This window comes from Dendrobates tinctorius, unplaced genomic scaffold (assembly GCF_039654945.1).
Source record: "Dendrobates tinctorius isolate UK_male_01 unplaced genomic scaffold, ASM3965494v1 ptg000129l, whole genome shotgun sequence".
NCBI classification, from domain to species: domain Eukaryota; kingdom Metazoa; phylum Chordata; class Amphibia; order Anura; family Dendrobatidae; genus Dendrobates; species Dendrobates tinctorius.
In genome coordinates, this window is record NW_027361797.1 from 40,445,001 (window position 1) to 40,466,078 (window position 21,078).

Here is a 21,078-nt window from a genome sequence, read left to right on the forward strand (position 1 = left end):
GCATTTCGGCGCGCACAGCGCACCTTCAAAAGTGCGCAGCGCTCGCCAAAATCCTACTAGCGCACGGCCAGCGCACGATCTGCGCACCCTATGCTAAAGATAGGGTGCGCAGATCGCAAGCGTCCATGTGCGATAGTATGCGGCGATGACCGGATGGGGCGGGCAGGGAGCAGGCAGGGGGCGGGGCTTAGCGGCGCCATGCGCTGCGTGGAATAAACGCTAGTGTGAAACTAGCCTTACCTACAGTCTGTTAGACACAGGGAGTCTGGACTCTGGAATCGATTAAAGTGGTGCTGGTGGTGGTGGGGGGGTTGTTGGTAAAAATCCTCTGATACGAGAGATTATTTCGAACTGCCTCTATACGAGTCATTAGTCCAGACATTATATATAAGTCAACTTATCTATCTATATATACACACATATATACACGCATAGCCTAAAAGGCAATCTTCTCAGTGATATTTATAGCCCAATCTGCCATGGTGGGAGTAACCATACCCTACAGCTAGAGAGTAGTTTTTTTTTTTTTTTCCTCTCCATCACAGAGGGGGATTGCCTACTGTGAGGCAATGGGACTATGGGTTCTCAACTCTAAAGCCCCTGTTACACACTGCGATATCGCTAGCAATATCGCTGTAAAGTCACCGATTTTGTGACGTAGCAGTGATATTGCTAGCGATATCGCTGCATGCGATACTTACCTCCTACCCGCTCCCCCGCTGCTCATCGTTGGTCGTGCGAGAACTCCCTGGACCATTCCTCGTCGGCCACTTCCTGCTGTGCTTCCTGTGGCGCCGACGAGCGAGGCGTGGAGGCGGGCGGGAGGACGCCAGGATCGCCGCATCTGACAAGTAAGTAGCGACCCCCGACATGTCGCTGGTGAGATCTGCCTGTGTGGCAGCTCACTAGCGACCACTTAGCGATGCACCATCGATCCATATAGTTGTCAGGATCGCTGGTGCATCGCTAAGTGTAACGGTACCCTTAGAGTCCTGGTTACAGATTCTTTATCTCAGGAGACCTGACTGCTGTAAGAACAGTGGGTGTGGGACCATTTGTCACCTGACGCAGTGCTGCTGCTTCGCCACAAGGTACAAAGGCAATAATGCAGTCCCTGGTAAACATAATACAACGGACTTATGGGACAAGAATCTGTCTACTGGATGTTGATCGAGGCAACTAGCCTGATTGCCGTATGTGTAGCTATCAAGCATTCTTTCCTTCCACCTCATGGGATTTACTGCTCCCAGGATAGTGGTATGTCCTTTGTAGGATGAACCCAAGATGTATGTCTCCCTTTGAAGCTACTTATGAAAGATACTTGCCCTTAGCACTCAATGCAGTAGCTCCTTGAGAGTTATGTTCCAGACAGAATAAATGCTATTTTCCTAGGCCAATTGAAGCATAGGAGTTTGTTTTGTTTTTTTTGGCTAAGCCCAGATGCCAAGAACAAAGCAACAGAAGTTGGATCTGGGTCCAAAATTGAAGGACTGTGGTCCGAGACAAAATGTGAAGTGGTAGGCCAACAATACGGGGTGCGACCCCGCAACAAGGCATAAGTCAGATGGTCTACGCCAGACGCCCACAGCCAGAGGCACAAAGATATAATGCCCGAAGTACTATGAAGCACTGAGGCACCCTGATGTACTATGAGGCACTATGAAACACTAGTGATACACCATGAGGCACAGGGGCCCCAAAGCGTTATGATGCCATATGATGCACTGAAGCCATATGACGCAATATGATGCATAGAGATGTTATGAAGCATTATGAAGCCATATGAAGCAAAAAGGCACTATGATGCAATATGATGCACAAAGCCACTATGAAGCACTCTGATGCAATCTGATACATGAAGGCACTCTGAAACACTGATGCAATATGCTGCATAAAGGTACTATGATGCAATATGACGCAATATGATGCGGAGGCACTGTGAATCACTATGATGCAATATGCACAGAGGCCTGTGACGCACTATGATGCAATATGATGCCTAAAGGCAATATGATGCACTATGATGCAATATGATGCAGCGTTGCTGTGAAGCACTATGATGCAATATGATGTTGAGTCTCTGTGAAGCACTATGCTTCAATATGCAGAGGCACTATGAAGCACTATGCCATATGGTGCAACCTGATGCACTCAATATAATACCTAGAGGCACTATGATGCAATATGACATGCATAGGTATTATGATGCACTATGATGTACTATGATGCGATATGATGCAGAGGCACTGTGAAGCCGTATGATGCAATATGATGCAGAGAGGCACAAAGGCATTATGAAGCACTATGATGCAATATGATGCACAAAGGCACAATGGAATACTATGATGCAATATGATGCACAAAGGCACTATGATGCAATATGATGCAATGTGATGCATAGAGGTACTATGATGCAATATGATGCAACTTGATGCACTCCATATAATGCATAGAGGCACTATGATGCAATACGATGTACAGAGGCACTATGATGTCATCTGATGCACCAGGCACTATGGATGCAATATGATGCACTATGATGAGATATGATGCAGAGGCATCATGGAGCAATATGATCCATAGAGGCACTCAATATAAAGCATAGAAGCACTATAATGCAATATAAAGCATAGAGGCACCCAATATAATGCATAGAAGCAATATGGTGCACAGAGACACTCAATGTAATGCATAGAGGCACTATGATGCAATATGATGCACAGAGGCACTCAATATAAAGTATAGAAGCACTATAATGCAATATGAAGCGTAGAGGCACCCAATAGAATGCATAGAAGCAATATGGTGCACAGAGACACTTAATGTAATGCGTAGAGGCAGTATGATGCAATATCATGCACAGAGGCACTCAATATAAAGCATAGAAGCACTATAATGCAATATGAAGCATAGAGGCACTCAATATAATGCATAGAGGCAATATGATGCATAGAGATACTCAATGTGATGCATAGAGGTACTGTGATGCAATGTTATGCACAGAGGCACTCAATATAAAGCATAGAAGCGCCATAATGCAATATGAAGCATAGAGGCACTCAATATAGCGCATAGAAGCAACATGATGCATAGAGATACTCAATGTAATGCGTAGAGGCACTATGATGCAATATGATGCACAGAGGCACTCAATATAAAGCATAGAAGCACTATAATGCAATATGAAGCATAGAGGCACCTACAGTTGTAGCCAAAAGTATTGACACCCCTGCAATTTTGTCAGATAATACTCAGTTTCTTCTTGAAAATGATTGCAAACACAAATTCTTTGGTATTATTATCTTCATTTAATTTGTCTTAAATGAAAAAACACAAAAAGAATTGTCCTAAAGCCAAATTGGATATAATTCCACACCAAACATAAAAAAAGAGGGTGGACAAAAGTATTGGCACTGTTCGAAAAATCATGTGATGCTTCTCTAATTTGTGTAATTAACAGCACCTGTAACTTACCTGTGGCACCTAACAGGTGTTGGCAATAACTAAATCACACTTGCAGCCAGATGACATGGATTAAAGTTGACTCAATCTCTGTCCTGTGTCATTGTGTGTACCACATTGAGCATGGAGAAAAGAAAGAACTGTCTGAGGACTTGAGAAACCAAATTGTGAGGAGGCATGAGCAATCTCAAGGCTATAAGTCCATCTCCAAAGACCAGAGTGTTCCTGTGTCTACCATGCGCAGTGTCATCAAGAAGTTTAAAGCCCATGGCACTGTGGCTAACCTCCCTAGATGTGGACGGAAAAGAAAAATTGAGAAGAGATTTCAACGCAAGATTGTGCAGATGTTGGATAAAGAACCTCGACTAACATCCAAACAAGTTCAAGCTGCCCTGCAGTCCGAGGGTACAACATTGTCAACCCGTACTATCCGTCGGCGTCTGAATGAAAAGGGACTGTATGGTAGGAGACCCAGGAAGACCCCACTTCTTACCCCGAGACATAAAAAAAGCCAGGCTGGAGTTTGCCAAAACTTACCTGAAAAAGCCTAAAACGTTTTGGAAGAATGTTCTCTGGTCAGATGAGACAAAAGTAGAGCTTTATGGGCAAAGGCATCAACACAGAGTTTACAGGAGAAAAAAAGAGGCATTCAAAGAAAAAAACACGGTCCCTACAGTCAAACATGGCGGAGGTTCCCTGATGTTTTGGGGTTGCTTTGCTGCCTCTGGCACTGGACTGCTTGACCGTGTGCATGGCATTATGAAGTCGGAAGACAACCAACAAATTTTGCAGCATAATGTAGGGCCCAGTGTGAGAAAGCTGGGTCTCCCTCAGAGGTCATGGGTCTTCCAGCAGGACAATGACCCAAAACACATTTCAAAAAGCACTAGAAAATGGTTTGAGAGAAAGCACTGAAGACTTCTAAGGTGGCCAGCAATGAGTCCAGACCTGAATCCCATAGAACACCTGTGGAGAGATCTAAAAATGGCAGTTTGGAGAAGGCACCCTTCTAATATCAGGGACCTGGAGCAGTTTGCCAAAGAAGAATGGTCTAAAATTCCAGCAGAGCATTGTAAGAAACTCATTGATGGTTACCGGAAGCGGTTGGTCGCAGTTATTTTGGCTAAAGGTTGTGCAACCAAGTATTAGGCTGAGGGTGCCAATACTTTTGTCTGGCCCATTTTTGGAGTTTTGTGTGAAATGATCAATGTTTTGCTTTTTGCTTCATTCTCTTTTGTGTTTTTTTTTTCATTTAAGACAAATTAAATGAAGATAATAATACCAAAGAATTTGTGATTGCAATCATTTTCAGGAAGAAACTGAGTATTATCTGACAAAATTGCAGGGGTGTCAATACTTTTGACCACAACTGTAATATAATGCATAGAAGCAATATGGTGCACAGAGACACTCAATGTAATGCATAGAGGCACTCTGATGCAATATGATGCACAGAGGCCCTCAATATAAAGCATAGAAGCGCTATAATGCAATCTGAAGCATAGAGGCTCAATATAAACCGTAGAGGCAACTGGGACCAGCCGTTGGTCTCGATCCTGTTGAGTGGTGTGATTTTTTTTCTTTTTCCCTGTGTATTTACGGCTAGCGCCATGAGCTGCCACTCTGAATGGAACATCCCATTTGTCAAGACTGACCCCACCCGAAGCAGCTAATTACTGAGCTGCAGCTGGATGGCCTTCATGGAGACACTGTGCTGCATTAACCCCGTGTCCTCCTATGGATGGAGTAGTTAAGTCGAACCATGAGATGTAACCTGGACATATGGCCTTATTATAGCCTAGAGGTCCAAGGCTTGGCTGCATATATGTGAACAAATACCTCAGCACCTGAGCAGCTTTCGGCACAAAGGCATGAGACTAGCATGCCCAGAGGCCTAGGCCATCAACACAGCATTCCACCGTGCACTTACCTGTGCTGGCTCCATAACTGCTAGAAAACAGGGGGAGCTGGTAATGCAGAGAACCCACCATGGAGGGAAGCGGCGTCCCATCAGGCATGCTGCATTACTGCCAATGATTTCCTTTCCTGTGCCCCACGAGATCCAGGAAACTCGCCTGTTGACTGTCTCATTCTGCACACCTGCGTTCTACTGTGGAACGCATGCCGACCTGCTCTGGCATCACCGGAGGAGCGACGCCTTCTCCACCCGATTTTCTGAGGTAGCAGTGGCTTGCAGGCCGGCGTTGGAGCCGAGAGACTCCACTGTGGGAGGAAGTGGCTCTACCCAGGAGCCTCGTCCGCACCCTAGTCTCTGTGGCTGAGGGACCCCCACCCTGGAGGGTTTCAGGCCCGGGCTGCTTGACAGGGGGAAGGTTTGGCTCAGCCGCCCAATCCCCCTGGGCCCCGTCAAAGGGTCACCTATCTTCACTCCTCCTGGAGCAACCTCTCATACGACCGTCCCCTTTGGGACAGGAAAAACACTGGAGGGTGGAGGGACCTTTTAACCTCTCTGTGATCCTGTCCCGCTATAGGTCAAGGGAGGACTTCCTCCATGGTGCTGTCCGGAGAGACGTAATGGAAAATGCAATTTAATTATTTAAAAATCATACAATGTGATTTTCTGTTTTTTTATTTTTAGAATCTGTCTCTCACAGTTAAAGAGTACCTACGATAATTACAGACCTCTCCAATCTTTGTAGGTGGGAAAACTTGACAAATCAGCAGTGTATCAAATACTTATGTTCCCCACTGTATGTCTGTATGCCTCATAATCAGTGGGATCTGTTGAAGCATTCCAGAGTTCTTACGTCACAAAGTGACACTGGTAAGAAAAGGAAAACAATTGTTCTGGTCAGGAAGGTGAAAAAAGGCAAGTGGGTGAAAGGGTTAAAATAGCATCCCTTTAGAGCAGAGGTCCCCAACCTTTCTGACCTAGAGAGCCACATTGATGGCCTGAGAGGGCGTCGGGAGCCACATCTAGCTCCCCCCCCTCACAGTAGTGGCAACAAGAGCCCCCATTATGGGTATAATATTAACCAAAGCTTTTCTACAGAAAACACCCCAAAGCAGTGTAACAAGATTCAGCGATCCCCACAATACTCCCATTCAGTATTCTCCCATCCAGCTCTCCCACCACACTGTTAGCTTCAGGCACCTCCTCTGACAGGTGGTATCATCCTGTCTCCAGCGTACCATACTTAAATTATCTCTATACACCTAAGACCAGTATATGTGGATCCAGATCTGCTCTTATATGAAGGGCTATGCACAAAATTCACCACTTTTAGATTTTCTCCTCATACCTGTTTGGTAGACCTGCAGCTAATACACCAAGCTGGCAGACAGCTGCGAGCCACAATTCATGGGACCGTGAAAAACAAGTGGCTTCCAAGCTACAGGTTGGGGACCCCTGCTTTAGAGGAATCCCCAATATATTAGCCCCTCAAGGTCACCTCAAAACTAAATAAATAGGTCCCTAAAAAAACGAATCCTGAACATTGCCCTAAAATAATGAAAAATTACTAAACTACTAAACTTTTAACCCTTCAAACAAAATAAAAGGATGTTTGAAAAATTACTGACAGAAGACATAAGGTAAATGTTTTGGTAATTTTGTTTTATGTAGTATAACTAACTATACAGTTTACAGGTATAAACATTTAAAGCTGGAATATTGCATATTTTTAATTATTACATTTATTGCCAAAATAAATCACAACATATAAGGAAAAACATATTTTCAGAATAACTGGGATACAAGACATTCCATCAGTATTACTACAAAAAGTGAAATTTCAGATTTCAAAAATTATGTTTGATCATTAAAGGATTACAATGCCTTCTTCCCCAATGTGATTTCTCTGATTCTAACAAGTTGAGATTTAGATTAAAAAAAGATCCCACAATCACGAAACATGAAAATGGCTACTCTCCTGTGTGAATTCTCTCATGTGTAACAAGATATGATTTTAGATTAAAACATTTTCCACATTCTAAACATGAAAATTGCTTCTCTTCTGTGTGAACTCTCTCATGGCTAACAAGAGTTGATTTGTCTTTAAAACATTTTCCACATTCTGAACATGAAAATGGCTTCTCTCCTGTGTGAATTCTCTCATGTCTAACAAGAGGTGATTTCTGAGGAAAACATTTCCCACATTCTGGACATGAAAATGGCTTCTCTCCTGTGTGAACTCTCTCATGGCTAACAAGATGTGATTTTAGATTAAAACATTTTCCACATTCTGAACATGAAAATGGCTTTTCTCCTGTGTGAATTCTCTCATGTCTAACAAGATGTGATTTTAGATTAAAACATTTCCCACATTCTGAACATGAAAATGGCTTCTCCCCTGTGTGATTTCTCTCATGGCTAACAAGAGTTGATTTGTCTTTAAAACATTTCCCACATTCTGAACATGAAAATGGCTTCTCCCCTGTGTGATTTCTCTCATGGCTAACAAGAGTTGATTTGTCTTTAAAACATTTCCCACATTCTGAACATGAAAATGGCTTCTCCCCTGTGTGATTTCTCTCATGGCTAACAAGAGTTGATTTGTCTTTAAAACATTTTCCACATTCTGAACATGAAAATGGCTTCTCTCCTGTGTGATTTCTCTCATGTGCAGCAAGATGTGATTTTTGATTAAAACATTTCCCACACTCTGAACATGAAAATGGCTTCTCTCCTGTGTGAATTCTCTCATGTGCAGCAAGATGTGATTTTCGATTAAAACATTCCCCACATTCTGAACATGAAAATGGCTTCTCTCCTGTGTGAACTCTCTCATGGCTAACAAGATGTGATTTATGAGGAAAACATTTCCCACATTCTGAACATGAATATGGCTTCTCTCCTGTGTGAACTCTCTCATGGCTAACAAGATGTGATTTTAGATTAAAACATTTCCCACACTCTGAACATGAAAATGGCTTCTCTCCTGTGTGAACTCTCTCATGGCTAACAAGATGTGATTTATGAGGAAAACATTTCCCACATTCTGAACATGAATATGGCTTCTCTCCTGTGTGAACTCTCTCATGGCTAACAAGATTTGATTTTAGATTAAAACATTTTCCACATTCTGAACATGAAAATGGCTTCTCTCCTGTGTGAATTCTCTCATGGATAACAAGAGTTGATTTGTCTTTAAAACATTTCCCACAATCTGAACATGAAAATGGCTTCTCTCCTGTGTGAATTCGCTCATGTGCAGCAAGATTTGATTTATTTGTAAAACTTTTCCTACATTCTGAACATGAAAATGGCTTCTCTCCTGTGTGAATTCTCTCATGGATAACAAGAGTTGATTTGTCTTTAAAATATTTCCCACAATCTGAACATGAAAATGGCTTCTCTCCTGTGTGAATTCGCTCATGTGCAGTAAGATTTGATTTATTTGTAAAACTTTTCCTACATTCTGAACATGAAAATGGCTTCTCTCCTGTGTGAATTCGCTCATGTCTAACAAGATGTGATTTATTTGTAAAACATTTCCCACATTCTGAACATGAAAATGGCTTCTCTCCTGTGTGAATTCTCTCATGTCTAACAAGATGTGATTTCTTAGTAAAACATTTCCCACATTCTGAACATGAAAATGGCTTCTTCCTTGTGGGAGCTTTTTTATTTTCCACACTTCTTCTGTGTCTTTTATTTTGTTTAACAGTCTGTGATGAATTAGGACATTGTACTTTAAAAGGATCCACGTCTGAGATGTTGGCTTGTTCTTCATATGGGTCTTGTGCAATACTTTTTTGGATTTTGCAGCTGCTGGCACGACCATCTGTCAAGAATATAACTGATGTGATTCTTTAGTCAAAAAACATTAATACTTATATTTATCTAAATGTAAAAAACATTAAGTAAAAATAAAAAAATACATAGAAATTGCAAAGTGTGTAGCAAAGTTCTATTATTAACTGACTAAAGGGGTAATTTAGATGATGTGATGATTTCACAAAGAATCATTTGTGCTAATGTTCATTCTCAATCATTGGCCAGTGCAAACATCAAATAAAACATTTGTCATTGGTCGCATATTTTATATGAGAATAAAAATGATCGTTGTTGACAGCGCATCATCCTCTTTGTATAAATTGAGGACGTTCTGCAATAATAAAAAAAAGCCATGAGATAAGGAAACAAATCATCATTCCTTCATCAAAATGAAAGCTAATAAGCCCCAATCACCTTCCTATACCATCAATCACTGCTCAGTGATGAAATTATATTCTCCTTGCAGACGCTCGATTTTATTCTTCAGAAGTAGAGGGCCGTAGCAGTCACCTTTCTTTGCTAGCCTAAGTTCACACTTGCGTTTGGGCAGAGTGCGTAGGGCTACATACTTCTTCCAGAAAGCTCCGCCTACTTCCGCACGCGTCCTGCGTACCTATCTTTAACATTGGGTACGCAGCGACATGCGTTGTATGCGGATGCGTCCGAATGAGTCGTTTTGACGTGCCTGCCGAACGCCACATGTTGCATTTCTGCGAATTCGTCGGGCACATCAAAACGACGCATGCGGACGCATCCACATACAACGCATATCACTGCATACCCAATGTGAAAGATAGGTACGCAAAACGAATGCGGAAGTAGGCAGAGCATAGGCGGGGTTTAATGAAAGAAGTATTCAGCCCTACGCAATCTACTCCAACACAAGTGTGAACCCGGCCTTAGAGCTTCATGCATCACCTCAATGACTGGAAGCGAGCGGCTGCAAGGAACATATTTCAATTTCTCCTGGTAGCCGCTCTCCCAGTAAAACAACCTAACATGTTTTAACCCCTTTACACCTAAGGGTGGTTTGCATGTTAATGACCGGGCCAATTTTTACAATTCTGAGCACTGTCCCTTTATGAGTTAGGCCTGTCTAACACTTCAGTTTTTTGACGTCAGTCAAAATCTGCCGTTTAGCAAAAAAACAGATCCGCCATTTTTTTTGACGGATCCGTTTTTTTCCCATTGACTTGCATTAGCGGCGGATTTTGACGAATGGTCATACGTTGGATCCGTTTTTTGACGGATCCGCCATAATTTTGTCATCCGCCGTCTTGAGTGGACGGACAATGAAATGTTTTTTGTCGGTGTCAAAACAGCGGATAGAAACGGATCCGCCGCTAATCGCTATAATGGATGCCTATGGGCGGCGGATACGTTGCCAACCGTTAATTGACGGAATCCGGCAACGGATCCGCTTTTTTACACTGAGCATACCCGGAAGAATTTCCTTGCCAGAAATTTAACACCAAATTCCGTTCTGGCGGAGAAAAAAATCTCTCTCCTTTTTTTCCCAGGCTAACAGATCCGGTGGCATCCGTTTGTGCCACAACGGAAACGGATCCGTTTTTTCACTAACTGAAATGAACAGGCCTTAATAACTCTGGAACGCTTCCATGGATCCCGGTGATTCTATGTTTTCTCATGACATATTGTACTTCATGATAGTGGTAAAATTTCTTTGATATTACTTGCGTTTATTTGTGAAAAAATGGAAGTTTGGAAAAATTTTGCAATTTTCCAACTTATGTGTCACCCAAAATACTTAAGTAACATTTCCCACATGTTTACTTTATGTCACCACAATTTTGGAACCAAAATTGTTTCTTTGTTAGGAAGTTATAAGGGTTAAAAGTTGACCAGCGATTTTTCATTTTTACAACACAATTTTTTTTTAGGGACCACATCACATTTGAAGTCACTTAGAGGGGTCTATATGATAGAAAATACCCAAAAGTGACACCATTCTAAAAACTGCACCCCTCAAGGTGCTCAAAACCACATTCAGGCTCTGTGCCCACGTAGCGTTTTAAAACGCACAATGAAAACAGGACTCCTTCCCAGAAATCGCGCGTTTTTTTCAGCGCGATTTCACCACGATTCTGATCGCGATTTTCTCAAGCACTTTCCAAGTGATTTGAAGCATCGCTTGGACAGTGATTGACAGGTTGGTCACACTCGTCAAACATAGTGTTTGACGAGTGTGACCAGCTTTTTACTATTGAGGCCGCCTATGCGGCTTTAATAGTAAAAGATAAAATGTTAAAAATGATTAAAAAAAATAAAAAAACGGGGTATATTTACCTTCCGACGTCCCGCGCTGCATTCCCGGGCCTCAGCGTTCCCAGCGATGCCTTGCGAGACCTGTGATGACGTTGGTCTCGCGTTAATATAGCTAGAGACCGCTAGAATCACGTGAGACTACGTCATCACAGGACCTTGCTGCAAGGCATTACTGGGAACGCTGTGGCCCGGGAATGCAGCGTGGGACGTCGGAAGGTAAATATACCCCGATTTTTTATTCTTTTTTTACAGGGGTATGGTACCCAGGGCCTGGAGGACAGTCTCCTCTCCTCCACACCGTGGGTACCAACCGCACATGAGACGCTTAACTTCCCGCATGGTAGGCATAGCCACATGCGGGAAGTAAGCGATTCTCATGCATTCCTATGGGTGCGGAATCGCGGCAATTCTTTGCGATTCCGCACAAAAGAATGATCATGCTGCAAATTTTTCCGCGATGCGATTCCGCCGTGGAAAAAGTGCAACATTAGCACAGCATGTGCGGAATGCCATAGGAATGCATGGGGTGCGTTCTGTACAAGATTTTTAAACGTTTTCGCAGCGTTTTCGCGCCGAAAATCGCGGCAAAAACGCTTAAAAATCGCATCGTGGGCACACAGCCTCAAGAGGTTTATTAACCCGTTAGGTGCTTCACAGGAATTTTTGGCATGTTTAAAAAAATGAACATTTAACTTTTTTTCATAACAAATTTAATTCAGACACAATTTGCTTTATTTTACCAAGGGTAACAGGAGAAATTGGACCCCAAAAGTTGTTGTACAATTTGTCCTGAGCACGCTGACACCCCATATATACAGGTAAACCCCTTGGACGCATGGGAGAGCTCGGAAGGGAAGGAGCACCGTTTGACTTTTCAATGCAAAATTGGCTGGAATTGAAATCGGACGCCATGTCACATTTGGAGAGCCCCTGATGTGCCTAAACTGTGGAAACCCCCCACAAGTGACTCTATTTTAGATGGTAGACCCCCTAAGGAACTTATCTAGAAGTGTGGTGAGCACTTTGAACCATCAAGTGCTTCACAGAAGTTCATAATGTAGAGCCGTAAAAATAAAAAATCATTTTTCACAAAAATGATCTTTTCGCCCTTAATTTTTATTTTCCCAAGGGTAAAAGGAGAAATTGGACCCCAGAAGTTGATGTGCAATTCATCCTGCGTATGCGGATATCCTATATGCGGGGGTAAACCACTGTTTGGGCGCATGGCAGAGCTCAGAAGGGAAGGAGCACTGTTTGACTTTTTCAATGCAGAATTGGTTGGAATTGAGATCAGACGCCATGTCACGTTTGGAGAGTTCCTGATTTGCCTAAACAGTGGAAACCCTCCACTTCTAACTCCAACCCTAACCCCAACACACCCCTAATCCCAACCCTAACAAAAACCCTTACGACAAACCTAACACAGCCCTAACCCGAATCCCAACCATAACCGTAATCCTAAGTTTAGCCCCAACCCTAACTTTAGCTCCAACCCTAACCCTAATTTAGCCCTAATCCTAACACTAATGGGAAAATGGAAATAAATACATTTTTTTCATTTTATTAGTTTTCCCTAACTAAGGGGGTGATAAAGGGGGGTTTGATTTATTATTTATAGCAGGTTTTTATAGCTGGTTTTTTTGTTTGGCAGCTGTCACACACTAAAAGACGGTTTTTATTGCAAAAAATAGTTTTTGCATCACCACATTTTCATAGCTATATTTATTCCATATTTTGGCCCACAGAGTCATGTGAGGTCTTGTTTTTTTGCAGGACGAGTTGACGTTTTTATTGGTACCATTTTCAAGCACACAACGTTTTTTGATCGCTTTTTATTCCGATGTTTGTGTGGCAGAATGAACAAAAACCAGCAATACATAAATTTCTTTTTTTTTTGGGGGGGGGGTGTTTATACCGTTCCGCGTTTGGTAAAATTAATAAAGCAGTTTTATTCTTCAGGTCAGTATGATGACAGTGATACTTCATTTATATCATTTTTAGACAATAAAAATTTTTTATATAAAAAAAACTATTATTTCTGCATCGCTTTATTTTGAGAGCTATAACTTTTTATTTTTACAGTGATGGAGCTACATAGCAGCTTTTTTTTTGTGGCACAAGATGACGTTTTCAGCGGTACCACGTTTATTTATATCCGTCTTTTTGATCGCGTGTTATTATACTTTTTTTTCGGTGGTATGATGATAAAGCAGTGGGGTTTTTTTGCCTTGTTTTTTTTATGGTGTTCACTAGAGGGGTTATCTAGTGGGACACACTTTAATAGGTCAAATTGTTACGGACGCGATGATACCAAATATGTGTACTTTTATTGTTTTTTTTTTATTCAAATATTTATTCATGGAATAAATATTGATATTTTTAATATTATTTTTAAATATTTTTACAATTATTTAAAATGTTTTCTTTTATTTAATTCTTAGTTTCACACTTTGTCCCACTATGGGACACTCTTTTGGGCAGGCTGATCGCTTCCATAGCATGCACATCTGAATGCTATAGAAGCTGTCAATGCTGCGTGGATTTTACACTAATCTGAGAGTCTTCCTGACACGCTCTGCGCATGACAGGAAGTCTCTCAGCTCTGGAGACCCGGATGTCGTAATGACGACTTCAGGTCTCCGTGGCAGCGATCGGGACCCCGCGTCATGCAGTAGGGTCTCCGATCCAAATGCAGAGGGGTTGTCACTGACCATGTTTGATCGTACCGTGTTTCCCCGAAAGTAAGACCCTGTCTTACATTAATTTTACCCCAAAAAGTCCCACCCTGTCTTACTTTCGGGGGAGGTCTTAATGACAATTTCTTTTTAACCAATAAATTAACATTTATTAACATGCTGTTATACCCCATAACAGTGCCGTATCCCACTGCACACAGCCCCACACCCCATAACAGTGCCGTATCCCACTGCACACAGCCCCACACCCCATAACAGTGCCGTATCCCACTGCACACAGCCCCACACCCCATAACAGTGCCGTATCCCACTGCACACAGCCCCACACCCCATAACAGTGCCGTATCCCACTGCACACAGCCCCACACCCCATAACAGTGCCGTATCCCACTGCACACAGCCCCATACCCTATACAGTACGTTTCCCTACTTGGTTTTTAAATGCTGGACGTTTTCCTCTGCGGTGCGGCTGTGGGTGCGGAAGGCCTGTGCTGCAGGGAACGCTGTGCCAATCAGCAGGGAAACAGCGGTGACGTGGGGCTGGGGCGGCCAATTACAGCCAGCCCGAGCTGCTGGACCAATCAGTGCTCGAGCCGGGGGCCGGCGGTGACGTGGGGAACAGGGGCGGCCAATGAGCTGTTGAGCTGGGCGGATTGCGGGGTTAACACGGCGAGTTAACCCCATGAGCGCTGGACCCGCCCAGCTGCACCTGAGGACACCTCTGGAGCCTGGGGACCCAATGGGGGACAGCGGCGGCCCAAAGGTAAGGGCCTTACATTTCACAGCGGCCCCCAACCCTGCCTTACATTCGGGGGAGGCCTTACATTGAAGGACCCCCCGTAACCCCCACCCTGTCTTACTTTCGGGGGGGGTCCTACTTTCGGGGAAACACGGTAGTGTTCCAGGGCTTAAAGTCCCGAGAGAGGTTTGTGACCGCTCCGGGCACTTAGTGCTGGGTGTCAGCTGTGAGAATCATATAAAATGCGGCCACCGCCTTTCAGGACTTATCTACAAAAATGCTATTTACCTGCAGATATATTGGTAACCTGTAGGTAAATAGTATTTAAAGGGAACCTGTCAGCAGTTTTTGACGATATAAGATGCTTTCAGGACTTATCTAGAGCATTCTATAAAACTTATTTTTCTTGTCTTTCAAATCGGACCAGGGGCTTATCTACAGCATTATAGAATGCTCTGTTGATGGCAGACTAAAGTACTGCAGTGCACAGGCGCTGGGAAAGGTCAGAGAGTCATAGCGCTTGCGCACTGCAGAACTTTACTCTGCCCACAATAGGGCAGATTAGAATGCCTGCGCAGGAGCGCGATGCCGGGGAGCGATGAAGCAAGCAGGAGGGCGGCATCGCAAGAAGATGGGAGGTGCCGGACCCGGCCTGCGAAACTTATCGGACCGGACCGCACCGCCCCCCAGATGAGTACAGTTGTGGCCAAAAGTATTGACACCCCTGCAATTCTGTCAGATAATACTCAGTTTCTTCCTGATAATGATTGCAAACACAAATTCTTTGGTATTATTATCTTCATTTAATTTGTCTTAAATGAAAAAACACAAAAGAGAATGAAGCAAACCATTGATCATTTCAAACAAAACTCCAAAAATGGGCCAGACAAAAGTATTGGCACCCTCAGCCTAATACTTGGTTGCACAACCTTTACCCAAAATAACTGCGACCAACCGCTTCCGGTAACCATCAATGAGTTTCTTACAATGCTCTGCTGGAATTTTAGACCATTCTTCTTTGGCAAACTGTTCCAGGTCCCTGATATTTGAAGGGTGCCTTCTCCAAACTGCCATTTTTAGATCTCTCCACAGGTGTTCTATGGGATTCAGGTCTGGACTCATTGCTGGCCACCTTAGAAATCTCTAGTGCTTTCTCTCAAACCATTTTCTAGTGCTTTTTGAAGTGTGTTTTGGGTCATTGTCCTGCTGGAAGACCTATGACCTCTGAGGGAGACCCAGCTTTCTCACACTGGGCCCTACATTATGCTGCAAAATTTGTTGGTAGTCTTCTGACTTCATAATGCCATGCACACGGTCAAGCAGTCCAGTGCCAGAGGCAGCAAAGCAACCCCAAAACATCAGGGAACCTCCACCATGTTTGACTGTAGGGACTGTGTTCTTTTCTTTGAATGCCTCTTTTTTTCTCCTGTAAACTCTATGTTGATGCCTTTGCCCAAAAAGCTCTACTTTTGTCTCATCTGACCAGACAACATTCCTCCAAAACGTTTTAGGCTTTTTCAGGTAAGTTTTGGCAAACTCCAGCCTGGCTTTTTTATGTCTCGGGGTAAGAAGTGGGGTCTTCCTGGGTCTCCTACCATACAGTCCCTTTTCAGACTCCGACGGATAGTGCGGGTTGACACTGTTGTACCCTCGGACTGCAGGGCAGCTTGAACTTGTTTGGATGTTAGTCGAGGTTCTTTATCCAACATCCGCACAATCTTGCGTTGAAATCTCGTCAATTTTTCTTTTCCGTCCACATCTAGGGAGGTTAGCCACAGTGCCATGGGCTTTAAACTTCTTGATGACACTGCGCACGTTAGACACAGGAACATTCAGGTCTTTGGAGATGGACTTGTAGCCTGGAGATTGCTCATGCTTCCTCACAATTTGGTTTCTCAAGTCCTCAGACAGTTCTTTGGTCGTCTTTCTTTTCTCCATGCTCAATGTGGCACACACAAGGACACAGGTTGAGTCAACTTTAATCCATGTCAACTGGCTGCAAGTGTGATTTAGTTATTGCCAACACCTGTTAGGTGCCACAGGTAAGTTACAGGTGCTGTTAATTACACAAATTAGAGAAGCATCACATGATTTTTCGAACAGTGCCAATACTTTTGTCCACCCTCTTTTTATGTTTGGTGTGGAATTATATCCAATTTGGCTTTAGGACAATTCTTTTTGTGTTTTTTTCATTTAAGACAAATTAAATGAAGATAATACCAAAGAATTTGTTTGCAATCATTTTCAGGAAGAAACTGAGTATTAGCTGACAGAATTACAGGGTTGTCAATACTTTTGGCCACAACTGTATAATAAAACTTTTGTTTTCTTATCTCTCACGTCGGACCGGGGGCTTATCTACAGCATTATAGAATACTGTAGATAAGCCCTGAAAGCATCTTATATCGTCAAAAACTGCTGACAGGTTCCCTTTAAATACTATTTACCTACAGGTTACCAATATATCTGCAGGTAAATAGCATTTTTGCAGCTGACAGGTTATCTTTAGGGGTTCATTTACACAGGCAGGTTTTGACATGTTACATACATCTCACACAATCGCTGACCGCTACATGCAGAACAGAGGAACCGTATGGTCGTGTATTAGGAAGTCATGGCCATGGAGAAATATAAAGCTGGATAAGCCCAGACAATTCCCTGATTTCTCTTATAATCTACTCCTGGCAGAGACTATGAGACAATTGTCATAAAACAGGTTTTTTTTTTTTTTTAAATCTCCAGCTAGTTCAGTATATCAAATAGGTTACTTAGGTTACATATTAACCCTTTTCTCACATTGGACGTACTATCCTGTCCACAGGGGGAGCGCAGCTGATCGCGGCCGGGTGTCAGCTGATTATCACAGCTGACACCCGGCACTATGTGCCAGGAGCGGTCACGGAAGGGAAGAACTGTGCAGGGAGGGGGCTCCCAGCGTGCTTCCCTGGGACCGTAGGAGCAAAGCGAAGTTCTCGTGTTGCACCGAGGGCCTCCTCCCTGCAGCCCCCGGAACCAATATGGCCGCGGGGGCCTTCGGGGTCCTGCAGGGAGGCGGCTTTCTCAATGCCTCCTGCAGTGCCTGTCAGATCGCTGATCTGACACTATATAGTAATGTCCCAACCGGGACAATATAATAAAGTATTAAAAAAAGTGTAAAAATAATTTTTTTAAAATTCATAAATAAATATTCCCTAATCAATTATTTTTTTGTAAATAAAAAAAAACAATAAAAGTACACATATTTAGTATCGCCGCGTCCATAATGACCCGCCCTATAAAACTGTCCCACTAGTTAACCCCTTTAGTGAACCCCTTGAAAAAAAAAACACAAGGGAAAAAACAATGCTTTATCATACCGCCGATCAAAATGCGGACTAACACGCGATCAAAAAGTCGTATATAAACATGGTACCGCTGAAAACGTCATCTTCTCCCGCAAAAAACGAGCCACCATACAGTGTCATCAGCGAAAAAGTAAAAAAGGTATAGCTCGCAGAATAAAGCGATGCAAAAAATAGAATTAGACTTACCGGTAATTCAGTTTCTAGAAACCTTCCACGACAGCATAGGAGGTTGTCTCCACGCCCTAATGGGGGACAGGAAGCACAAGAGGTTAAAAGGTCCCTCCCACCTCCCTCTCACCAGTGACTTATAACTGACCACCGTACCACCGGTTACCTTAAGATTCTCAGAATTTGGCCAAGAATACAGGGAGCGAAATAGAGGTGTCGTGGAAGGTTTCTAGAAACCGAATTACCGGTAAGTCTAATTCTATTTTCTCTAGCAACCTTCCACGACAGCATAGGAGGCATAACAACCTATACTGCACTAGGGGGGGACAACGGCCTGAAGAACCTTTCGGCCAAAGACTAAATCCCTGTTGGACACTAGGTCCTATCTGTAGTGTTTAGTAAAAGTATGTAAGGAGGACCACGTTGCTGCCTTACAGATCTGCTCTGAAGATGCGCCTGCCCTCTCAGCCCATGAGGTAGATTGTGTTGAATGCACCTTGATCCCCGTAGGGGGTGTGATATTCTGCGCTAGGTACGCTTCGGAGATGGCTTTCTTAATCCAATTGGCAATGGTGTTCTTTGCCACCTTCTTTCCTTTGTTTGGACCAGACATATGGACGAACAGGTTGTGGTCGATTCTGTAGGGTTTGGTATATTCTAAGTAGTGGAGAATTATGCGCCTTACATCCAGCGTATGAAACAGCTCTTCTTTAGGGTTCACTGGGTTTTGACAAAATGAAGGAAGAATTATATTCTGCGACCTATGGAAGTCGGACACAACCTTTGGAAGGAAAGATGGATCAAGGGAGAGAACTATAGAATCGTCCCTAATAGTTAGGTAGGGCTCTCTGATTGAGAGAGCTTGGAGCTCTCCTACTCGCCTCGCTGAGTTTATTGCTATAAGGAAGGCTGTTTTACAGGAGAGGAGCTGAGGAGTACAAGATGCTAAGGGCTCAAAGGGTGCTTGAGTGAGCCCTTTAAGCACCACATTTAAGTCCCATGGTGGGATGACCACCTGTTTCTTTGGCTGTAGCCTAGTGGCTGATGTCATGAATCTTCTTATCCACCTGTGGCTGGCCAAGTCGCGGTCAAACATGGAGCTTAACGTTGATACCTGTACCTTCAGTACTTTAGCTCAAGCCCCTTCTGTAAAAAATCTAGGATACGGGAAATGTTAGGGTTTTCTGGGTCAGGTAAATCTGGCAGACACCATGTGGAAAACTTCTTCCATATTTTGTTGTATATAGCAATGGTGACCGGCTTCCGAGACTTCTGAAGGGTTTCTATTACTGCCTCTAACAGACTCCTGGCTCTCAAGATCTGGGTTTCAGTAGCCAGGCCGCTAACTTCATTCCCCGGAGGTTTGGGTGATGTAGAGGGCCCTGCACGTGGAGGTCGTCTTCCAGGGGTAGGAGGAACGGCCTGTCTACCTGTAGTTCTGTAATTAAAGAATACCAGCTCCTTTTCGGCCATAGCGGAGCTACCAGGATGGTTTGTGCTTGATCCTCTCGGATCTTCCTCAGGGTTGCGGCAAGCATTGAAACTGGCGGGAAGGCATATGCCAGCCGAAACCTCCACCTGTGGGCAAAGGCATCTACCCCCAAGGATCTGTCCCTGGGGTTCAGGGAGAAGTAGTTTTTTACTCGAGGATTTTTGCTTGACGCTAGTAGATCCACCTCCGGAAGGCCCCACCTGTTGACCAGCCTCTGAAAAATGTTTTCGTTCAGGCTCCACTCGCCAGGCTGGATACATCTTCTGCTTAGGAAGTCTGCCTGAAGATTGGAGGTACCCTTTAGATGGACGGCTGTTAGGGAAAGGAGGTGTCTTTCAGCCCAGCAAAATATGCTGCCTGAAAGGCCTTCTAGGTTGCTGGATCTTGTTCCACCCTGGTGCCTGATGTGGGCCACTGTTGTTATGTTGTCTGAGTAGACCCTGATATGATGGCCCTGGACTAGGTGTCTTGCCGCCAGGAGAGCTTCCTCCATTGCCTTCAGCTCTCTGAAGTTTGAGGATGTTGTACTCACTTTCTGGTTCCACAGCCCCTGGAATGGTTGTAGGGACACTACGGCTCCCCAGCCTTTCTTGCTGGCGTCTGATGTCACCGTGATCAAGGGGTTCTGGGACCAGTTGATTCCTCTGCGCAGGTTTTTGTGGTCCATCCACCATGCTAGTGAAGCTTTCACTCTCCCTGGGGTCTGGACTCTTTTGTTCAGGCAGGTGTGGTCTCTGTGCCAGTTTCCTAAGATATGGGACTGGAGTATTCTGGAATGGGCCTGCGCCCAAGGTACCGACTGGATGCAGGAGGTCATTGGCCCTAGTACGGACATGGCTGACCTGAGGGTCGGGGACCTCTGTTTCCTGAAGCCCGAGATCTTTAATATTATGGACCTCTGCTGTTCTTCTGGAAGAAAGGACATTTGTCTCTTTGAGTCTAAGAGGACTCCTAAGAATTTTATTTTCTGGAAGGGTTGGATCTGCGATTTTTCTATATTCGGGATCCACCCCAGAGATCGAGTTACCTGACTTTCCAGGGTCTGGTCGGAGGCTCCTATTATCAATAGGTTATCCAGGTAGGGTACAATGCATATACCCTGGCTTCTGATGTGGGACACAGCTTCCGCAATAATCCTGGAAAATACTCGA

General features: G+C 43.8%; 1 protein-coding gene across 1 annotated transcript in view; it reads right to left on the bottom strand.

The window, feature by feature from the left end:
* Window positions 1-7,022: 7,022 nt before the first annotated feature.
* Window positions 7,023-21,078, bottom strand: part of LOC141047838 (uncharacterized) — a 52,630-nt gene continuing 38,574 nt past the window's right edge. The window contains exon 3 of the mRNA XM_073543160.1: window positions 7,023-9,209. Coding sequence (XP_073399261.1) covers window positions 7,348-9,209 — 1,862 coding nt within the window. The 3' untranslated portion in view covers window positions 7,023-7,347. The remainder of the gene's footprint in view (window positions 9,210-21,078) is intronic.